This window comes from Nansenia antarctica, assembly GCF_963989245.1.
Source record: "Nansenia antarctica genome assembly, chromosome: 11".
NCBI lineage: Eukaryota > Metazoa > Chordata > Actinopteri > Argentiniformes > Microstomatidae > Nansenia > Nansenia antarctica.
Window position 1 is genome coordinate 14,908,264 of NC_137681.1, and position 10,000 is coordinate 14,918,263.

The 10,000-nt window shown below is 45.8% G+C and overlaps 1 protein-coding gene across 1 annotated transcript in view; it reads left to right on the forward strand.

Annotated features, from left to right (window-relative positions):
• The window catches only part of slc39a11 (solute carrier family 39, member 11), an 89,184-nt gene that overhangs the window by 79,022 nt on the left and 162 nt on the right, over positions 1-10,000 (forward strand). The window contains exons 8-10 of the mRNA XM_080541460.1: positions 7,454-7,552; positions 7,632-7,790; positions 8,667-10,000. The exon at positions 8,667-10,000 is cut by the window's right edge and continues 162 nt beyond it. Coding sequence (XP_080397586.1) covers positions 7,454-7,552; positions 7,632-7,790; positions 8,667-8,745 — 337 coding nt within the window. The 3' untranslated portion in view covers positions 8,746-10,000. The remainder of the gene's footprint in view (positions 1-7,453; positions 7,553-7,631; positions 7,791-8,666) is intronic.

Sequence of the window (10,000 nt, forward strand, 5' to 3'; positions counted from 1 at the left end):
CACACATACTCTCTCTCTCTCACACACACACACACACACACACACACACACCATACCCACTGTAGATACTTGTTGATACAGTCTTCAGACAGTTCTACAGACAGATGCACAGAATGAGAGAGCGCCATACTCATTCAGAGCGAGACAAAGACAGGTTGGTTAGGTTTAACTCCCACTAAGCCCAACGGTTGGAATTCGGAAGTTTGGAACACTAGCCCCTTTTCAGCGCAGTCAGAAAGGACTCTTTTAGACTTCAGACACTGGGACTGGGGGACTGACTAAAAGCTGGGTTCCAGCTACATAGGGCCCGGTGCAGCTAAACCAACAGGGCTGCTATGGAATGGAATGTACTGTACTGTAATGGGGGAATGTAACTCACATTGATGAAATAGTACAAGGAGGAGTGATTTCCTGCCAGCTGAACCCCCTCAAGTGAATAGTCATGAACCCCGCGCTGGGTGACTGAGTTCACCTCACTCAGGCCAGAGACTGAGGTCTCCTCCCTCCCTCCCTCGCTTGGGTTTCCTCCCCCCCCCCCCCCCCGTCTTTTTCTCCTTCTCCCCGTCTGTCTCCGTTTCCACCTCTGCCATCTGACAGGAGAGCAGACCGCTTCCCAGATGTTTGCCACCCTACCCTCAATACAACTGGTTTCTTTCTCTTTCTTCCTCTCTCTCTCTCTCTCTCTCTCTCTCTCTCTCTCTCTCTCTCTCTCTCTCTCTCTCTCTCTCTCCCTCTCTCTCTCCCCCCCATCCCTCTGTGTCATCTTACTCTGTCTTGCCTTGACGCAGAAACACACTAACTCACTCACACAAATTCAAACTCCCCTCTATTAGTAGTCCAGCGCATGACACACAAATGTATTTCTCTCTGTCTCTCCCTCTCTCTCTCTCTCCCACTCTCCCTCTCTCTCTCCCAGGCTGTGATGGCTGTAAGCCTTTCCGTGACTAGCTGTCATTAATCTTCCATCTCCGGGGGCAGGATCTTGACTCTGTGCCAGCCGAGTGGTTCACAGGGAGGGAGGGAAGAAGGGAGAGAGGGAGGAGGAAAACCCAAAACAGAGCATAAGTTGCCTTCAAACACCAGCCCTTTTCCTGAAACACAACAGCGTGTGTGTGTTGCTGAGTTGCTCCCGAGGGAGCGGAGGTAGTTAAACCAGGATGGTTACTGGAGTGTGTGTGTGTGTGTGTGTAGACAAACAAACACACTGGTTAACACCACTTAGGAGCATGCTGTTGAATGACCACCCTGGCTGCTGATGCCGTCTGCTCCATAGCTGTGTTCACTGATGCTCTGGAGAGCAGATTCTCTTTCTCTTTCTCTCTCTTTCTCTCTCTTTCTCTCTCTCTCCATGTGTCTTGACATGTGTCGTCCAAGTAACTACTTCCCATGAATGTAGTCCTGTCATGGTTTCCCTTACAATAAGGTACAGCTGAGTCATTCTCTGTGTTGGAAACACTAAGATCATCACTGCCTTATTACTATTTAAAATGCCAAAAATTATAATCAAGTGCACCACATCAGGTACAAATGATAAGAACATTGTTAGAGAGGATATTGGAGGAGCCTGTTTTATCCTATAAACCTCAGACATTTTAATTTGGTTTGCTTTTGATTGTTGAAGTGAGTGGTATCACCATGGCGAGATCAAAAGAGCTCTCTGACACCTTCAGAAAGAAGGTTGCAGATGCGTATCAGTCTCGGATGGGATTTAAAAAGATCTACAAACAATTAGATTAGAAGTGGAGAACATTTAGAAACAACTGCCAACATGGTCAGGTCAAGCCATCCTAGCAAGTTCAGCCCAAGAGCAGGCCGCAAGATGCTTAAAGAAGTCTCCAATAATCCTATGTCATGTCATCACAGGACCTACAGGTAGCTCTTGCCACAGTTGATCAAAGTACGTGCATCTACCATCAGAAAGAGACTGCACAAGTTTGATTGTCATGGGAGGTGTGCAAGGAGGATGAATCCAAAGTTGAATGGGCACAGTAACAGAAGACCTGTTTGACACAAACCAAAGACAGCATTTGAGCACAGGAACCTCATACCAACTGTGAAGCATGGAGGTTGAAATGTCATGGTTTGGGGCTGCTTTGCTGCAGCAGTCAGTGTTTCCCCTAGGTTTGCTGCCTTGGGGGGGTGGCATGGACCCTGGTATGGAACCCCCCCCCCCCCCCCCCCCCAGGGGGTAAGACCCTGCGACATACCAGCGTCATGTCCAGGGGTGTACTAACTTGTACATTAAGTCGCCTCACGCTACTGAAACAGGAGATAGGCTCCTGCCCTATGGGCCATTAGGCTCCAGAACCATCGGTTCTCAAGGCTACTTACCGTACTTATGTGGTCTTGACTACCTGTCCACTTTCTCACCTGGTCCTTGCTCTCTCTCTCTCTGGTGCACCATCCTGCTCTCTCTCCTTCTCTCTCTCTCTCTATCCTCCTCTCTCCCTCTTTTGCTGTCAACCAAAAGGCAAACATAACAACCAGAGTATTTATAATCTAATAAGAGGTATAAATTGATCTATATCAATTTATAACATAATTATAATTTAATATTGGATTGCTGTGGGCAATGCAGTCAGATAATGTCATTTTTACTTTACTCTCTCACCTGAAAATAAATCGTATGTCCAACTATAAAAAACAGACATTTTCCAATGCTTCAATCCACTGTCCATGTACTGTAAATATGCCATTATGGTATTACCATAAAGCCCAATTCTAGCAGAATAAGAAAGATAGTATATCTACTTTAAGTAAAATAATAAAGTGCATCCAGTTAGCTCTTTAGCTGTCATGTGTGCAGCAGACTAGCTCATCTAATCACCTCTGAGCTAGCTAGTTAGCTTGCTAGTTCTTTGACACTATTTTACACACCATGGAACTATAATCAGACACTTTCTAGTCACAATAATAACGACCAATTGAACCAACTTGCTCTGTTAGAACACTCAGCAATTATATTTGCTAACGTTTCAACTTGCTTACTTTCCATCTGCAGACATCTCACCCTGCAAAAACTCTCTCGCGTATGTAGACGTCAGAGATACACGTATTGATGGACATGTGCTTGCCCAGCAAAGTTAAGACATGATTGCAAACTAGCATTCAATTAAAGCCTCCCTTATACGTTCATTGTAGAAACATAATTGTACCACCCGGCCTGATAGAAGCAATAAGAAAGACAGAAAGGTTATGTGATTTCCATGGGCACTTGAAGGATTTATTTGGATAGTTTCTGTCTCTGCCCAGATGGACTGCAGTGGGCAGGACTGGGTCATGTAGGGATGGGGGGTGATGGTGGGTAGATATGGTGTCAGACAGTAAGGAAGCTATTGGAGGTGGACAGTTTGAGCTCCTCCCGGGGGTTCTGCAGGGTATCTCGCGGGGCAGCATACTCCAGCACATTGGGCAGTCCGCGCACCACACAGCAGCTAACGGCACTGCGGAAGATGCCCATGTCATGGGCGTCACACCACTCATCTGTCTTCTCATCGTAGCACTCCGCATTGATGGTGGTGGTGAAGCCATTGAAGCCGCCCACCACAAACAGACGATCATCCACCACCTCGATGCCAAAGTTGCTCCGTGGGTTGAACATGGTGGGAATTGCGCGCCAGGTGTTGGTCTGGGGATTGTAGCACTCTGCGTTTCGCAGACGTTCGACTCCATCAAAGCCGCCCACCTAAGAGAGGATAGGAGAAATGTGGGTCAATAACAGAATATCAGAACTTGAGCATAGATTTATTGTGTATTCTTATGTAGGTCTCACCGCATAGACCTGCTCCCCATAGGCGATGACCCCCACCCCCCTGCGTCGGCTTCTCATGGGGGCAATCAGAGTCCATTGGTTGGTCTCAGGGTTGAAGCACTCTGCTGTGTCCAGGCACTCATTCCCATTGGTACCACCACATATGTATACCTAGAGTTAAGGCAACTCGTAAATTCATCCATCCTGGCTTTTTAATAGATTCATTGTACAATAGTTATCAAGTTGTGTTCCAGGTACAGTTAGTCTTACCTATTCCTCTGTTCCACTTACCTTTCCAAAAAGTGTGGTGGCACTGGCATCACTTCTCCGCTCATGCATGGGTGAGATGAGTGTCCACTGGTTGGTCTCAGGCTCATAGCGCTCAGCAGTGTTGAGTCGCACATAGCCATCATAGCCGCCCATGGCGTAGATGCAGCCACCCAGCACAGCCACACAGTCACACCCAGCACAGCGCCGTGAGTGCATGGGTGCCACTTGGTGCCAAGTGTGTGTGACTGGGTTGAACTTGCGCACACTATTGAAGAAGTCAACGCTGTCAACGCCTCCCACGGGTAGGCAGCACCGTGGTAGGCCCGTGCGCTCTCCTCCTCTCGAGTCACATTGACCCATCGGTCAGCCCGTGCATCATACGCCTCAATGCCATTGGTGGGGCTGCCATCACTCCAACCACCGATGGCCAGTAAGATGGCATAGGGCAGGCGAGGGCGGGTCAGAGGGTTGCCGAAGTCAGAGCTGGAGGGCCCATTCATGGCCTTCAGTGCGTTGATGATGATGGGCTTGCAGTCATCATTGTCTCTCACCAGTGGATTATTCTTCACATTGTTCATGAAGTAGTCTGCTGTCATCAAGGCCATGCGTACCTAAGCAAACAGACACAGACAGATATGGACACAGAATGCAGTCGGCAGCCGATACACCTTTATGAAATGCATCAAACATTTACGTGTTACGTGTGTAGTCCAACTCTCAGTCACCTTAGGCAACAGCACCGAGATCTGGGCTTTGCGGTCTTGAGGAGAATGGCCAATCCAGCTCAGGATGGCCTCAAACACTACATCTTCCTGCTTCACGTTCAGGTCGTCCTTCTCAATGATGTCACGAAACTGCCACAGCGAGAGTTCCAGAAACTCCTCGGAGCTACGCACCATCTCCTTAAAGTGATGCAGGATGAAGAGAGAGGACCTGCGCCTCAGCTCAGGGCAGGAGTAGAAGTCTGCAAACGTACAGATGACAATGCAGTTCTCCGGGCACAGCTGGGCCTCTAGGAAGTCACAGCAGGCTCGCACAATGCCCATGACAGAGAACTGGTCTGCAGCCACCAGAAGCTGCTCCACATTCTCGTCAGTGACAGGCACAGAGCGTGTGTAGGCATACTCAATAATGAGATGCATCATGTCCGGTGACACACCAGGAATGTTGTACACCCGCTTTTCTAAGTTGTTCCAGCCACTTGTGAAGAGAGCTCTGTGGGTCAGGGTTTAGAGAGGAGGGATATGATGGTCAGGACTCATCCATATACTGTACCAGATTTTCTCAATACTCTTTTCAATATAGTACAGCAATATAATAAACACCCTCTGCAATTATATGACAATACAAAGAGGGGTACACAAATATTATGAATCAATAGTTGTATCTTTTATAGAATGTATCATTGCTGCCTCAAAGAACAATGTGTAAGCTCTTGTAGGATCTGGCTATTTTCTTCTGATTATCCTTTGGATCCATGCCAAGTGAATCCCTGCCATCCATCATGGCCACCCACCCAAATTAAGACACTCACCGGAAATATGGACTGCAGCCGCAAAGGATATTCTTGTGTGCGTTGAAGTCGATGCCATTGACTTTAATCACCACGTCACAGAATTTTCCTTCCAGTCGTAGCTCATTACATATTGTACAGGCCATGGAACTCATTTTTCTCTCCATGTTGCATCTCTGAAATGTAGAGGTGGAAGCCTCTTCCAGTTCATTCATTCTTGTGTTGAATATCTTTAATATCCACTTTTTGGGTATTTTGGGTAAGATATTCAGGTGGCACACTGCAACTATTCTTCTGAGCAATGTGTTGCCTAGTAACGTGTACACAAACATGTAGTCTGATTAACCTGAACACAAACATGTAGTCTGATTAACCTGAACACAAACATGTAGTCTAATTAACACTGAACACAAACATGTACAGTGTTTCCCCTAGGTTTGCTGCCTTGGGAGGGTGGCATGGATAGTTCGTTAACACTATTCACACAATGGAACTATAGCCACTTTCTATTCTAGTCACCATGGAACTATAATATGACACTTTCTAGTTAAGTCACAATAATAATGAACAATTTGAACCAATGTTTTCTGTCAGAAATACAGAAATTATATTTGCTACGGTTACTTACTTTCATCTGCTGACTTCCTTCATCTGTCTCTCTCTCACACACACACTCCCGCGCTAAACAATTATTCTCCGGGCGAAGCACGAGACTACTTGCGAACCAATGAGGTGCGTGTATGTAGGCTACTGGATCGGAGTGTGTAACATCATCTGTAATTGGGCTAGAATGATTTCAGAAAATAATAATAATAATAATAATAATGATAATAATAATAATAATGATTATTCTCTTTTAGGTCGTGCTGAGATTAAATTTAGGGATACTCAAGCACCCCTAAAAAGCGTCTAAAATCGTCCATATCGCCAGATTCGGGTTGGGTGCGTTTAATAAACACGGGAAGTTAGCCTGCTTGTCACAGAGGTTTGGGGTCTACGTCCGTCCATTACTAAAACTATGATTGTTGGCCTTTATTTGCACTTCCAGCGACGAATGGCTTGTTTGAGATTAGCACGTCAGAGCGTGTGTGTGGAGGGAGCTGAGCCCCGCCCTTCGTGAAACGAGGAGACAAGCGGACAAGCGGGCCGGCAAAACGCACAGAGGAGAAACATATTAAATGAGGGTGCACATAAATTAGGCAAATGACACAGAATAAACATATTTCGACCACATAAGAAACATATTTCGACCACATAAGAAACATATTTCGGCCATATACAACTGGGAGAAAAATATAATTATAAAAAAAAAAAAAAACATGAACCAAATTGACATTGAACATTTTTCTTGGGGGGGCGGGAGGTCCCGTTGGGGGGGCGGCCCGCCCTCCCAAGGCAATGGTAGGGGAAACACTGGCAGTGCTAACTATAATAGAATCCATTATGAATTATTTATTGTATTGGAGAGTGCTTGAGGAAAATGTGAGACCATCTGTCCAACAATTGGAAGAGGATGTGGACCATGCAACATAACAATGGCCCAAAACATTCCAGTACATCCACCAAGGAATGGCTCAAAAGAAAGAAATGGAGAGTTATGGAATGGCCAAGTCAAAGCCTGGATCTTAACCCTATTGAGATGCTGTGGGGTGATTTGAAACGGGCTGTGCATTCAAGACGCCCCTCAAACATCACACAGCTGAAATGATTCTAAAATTATTCTAAAATAATGTTATATATAAATAATTATTCTAAAATAAAATAATGTTATATTTTTTTCACATAACTGTAGAATCTTTCATTCTTTAATTGTTCTCCAAATGGTATGCTCAAAATACAACCTCAATGGAAGACCATTGGATTAAGATATACTGTTATACATCAAGTCATTTCAGGTTTTATTTTCATGTGTTCCATAGAAATCTGGCCATTGGTATTGGGATCCAGAATTTCCCAGAAGGCCTTGCAGTGAGCCTGCCTCTGCGGGGCGCAGGGATGTCCACATGGAAAGCCTTCTGGTGGGTAAAAATGTGTGTGTGTGTGTGTGTGCACACGTATGTATGTACTCTAACCCCCTTCTCTCTTTCTCCTCATCAGGTATGGCCAGCTCAGCGGTATGGTAGAGCCAATCGCTGGGTTGCTAGGCGCGGCTGCCGTGGTGCTAGCTGAGCCTCTGTTGCCGTACGCCCTCGCCTTCGCTGCTGGCGCCATGGTGTACGTGGTGGTCGATGACATCATCCCAGAGGCTCAACTCAGGTGAGTGGCCAAGGAGCAGGAGGGAGAAGAGAGGGGAACAAAGGACGGATGGTTTGAGGGAGAAATCGGAGAGGGGGAGGGGGGGAGGGTGGGCGGGCGGGCGGGCAAGATGCTATTCTATCTATCTAAAACCCTTAGAAACTACCGGTAGCTCTCCTCAATTCAAGCCCATGTACAACGTCTTTCAACATTGGAAGAAGAGAAAAAGTATTAAAAAAAGAAAAATGGTCAATGGTCAAATATGAAAACGTGTTTCTACACACAGATTTTTCCGTCTCCTGTTATTCTAACCTCTCCGTCCCTCGCTCGTCCTCCCGCGGCTCCTACAGTAGTTAGTCTCCAAGGGTCTGGCTCCATCAATCGCCATCTTTGTGTTCCTCTGGGCCCAGAGCAGGGAGGGAGAGAGGAGACACAGAGACTGTCCCTGTGGAATGTTTTGGTTTTCGAAGCGAAGGGCGTATTGTTTGCTTTCAAAGTCAGACAAGGGAGTGAGCTGTCTATGCACTCTTCAACACCAACGTTTGTGTTTCTAAATGTCACCGTGAAGGGTGTGCCTGTGTGCCTGTGTGCCTGTGTGTCTGTGTCTATGTCTGTGTGTGTGTGTGTGTGTGTGTGTGTGTTGAGGCCCCTGCCGTGTGTTTTAATAACCTGACAGTCTCAAATCTGTGAACGCAGTCAGAACGCAGTCAGTTTGTTTGGCTTTCAAATCCAAGAGCTCTTCATGTCCATGGTATTCTCCAGTCATATTGTGTTTGATGGACTGTCTGGCTGTCTGTGGACTTCACTATGAACCCGCCTGAGCAGCCAAGAGGAGTATGTGTGTCTGACTGTGTCTGTGTGTCGTAGAACCTGTCCATGACCATGTTTGTCTTCCAGTGGGAACGGTAAGCTGGCTTCCTGGACCTCCATCCTGGGCTTTGTGGTGATGATGTCACTGGACGTGGGACTGGGCTAAGACCATCCCCAGGACAGAACCCTCGCTGATGTCACGGAATGTCATGACCGTCGCTGACCTCAAGAAAGGGACCAAATCTGCCATCTCTCTCTAAGTGCTCGGTTTAGTTTAGTTCTGTTGCTGTATTTTAAGTTATTTTATTTCCTTAAAATAAATGTTTTGGGGGGGGGGGCATTTGACTTGTTTTAGACTCTGAAGTATATTTTTGTTTTATTCCTGAGAACGCAAAAAATGGTTTGATACCCTGATCATAAAATGTGACAATACTTGAAGAGTGATGATTGAATACATTATTTGGATTTGGATGGCACTGAGACAGCAGTGTATGAATAGTTAATACTTGATTTTGAATAGATCCGTATGGATTGGATCTCCTAATGTTGCTTTTCTGGGTCCAGGGACGCCATTTTGGCTCCCGCTCTGTTGGCCCGCTGCACAGCTGCACCACAAAGACTGTGTTTTGAAAGGCCATGTCGGGCCACTGAAGGAAACAGGGAGATCTGATCCACAGACGAGTCACAGATTACCAGCTGAATGTTGAGGCTTGTTTGATGTTTGAAAAGGATCTGTGTTTTGATTGTGATGCAATTTCTGTACAGATAGTTTACGCCCTGTTCCTTTCAGGACTTGAAATGTGGATATTGTTTAAATAATTATCCATTTGAATGACCAAATGATTTTGTGTCTATTGTTTTGACATTCCCATTTGTTTTATTGTGTTTAAGATTATGTTCTTGCTGATGCCTTCGCTCTTAGCCTCTGTGTGTGTGTGTGTGTGTGTGTGTGTGTGTGTGTGTGTGTGTGTGTGTGTGTGTGTGTGTGTGTGAGTGTATGCGTGCATGCATTTGGACAGTATGTACACATCCACTCTGTAATACTGCCATTTGATAGAGATAATTAAAGCTAGCTTCTTAATCCTTATTTCTTTCCTCAATTATTAGCACAACTATTCTATGTTTTCATCTTAAAGGTGAAGTTAAGTCATCCATTCCTAATATGAGGTGTGTATGAGAGGTAGTTGCAGCCAAATGGAAGTGCATCACAACTTCAATGTAACCTGTTTTCCTTTTGCATTTGATATAATCTGTACTGTACTGTTGAAAGCCTACAGGGAGTCTATGCCATGGCTATGCAATGCTATGCTAGTATGGGACAGGTCTAGTTGGCCCTATAAGAACCAAACACCTAGCAGCTGGCCCCTACTTGTTACACCCTGATGTACATCTGAAAATGGTGGCTAGATATACACACAATG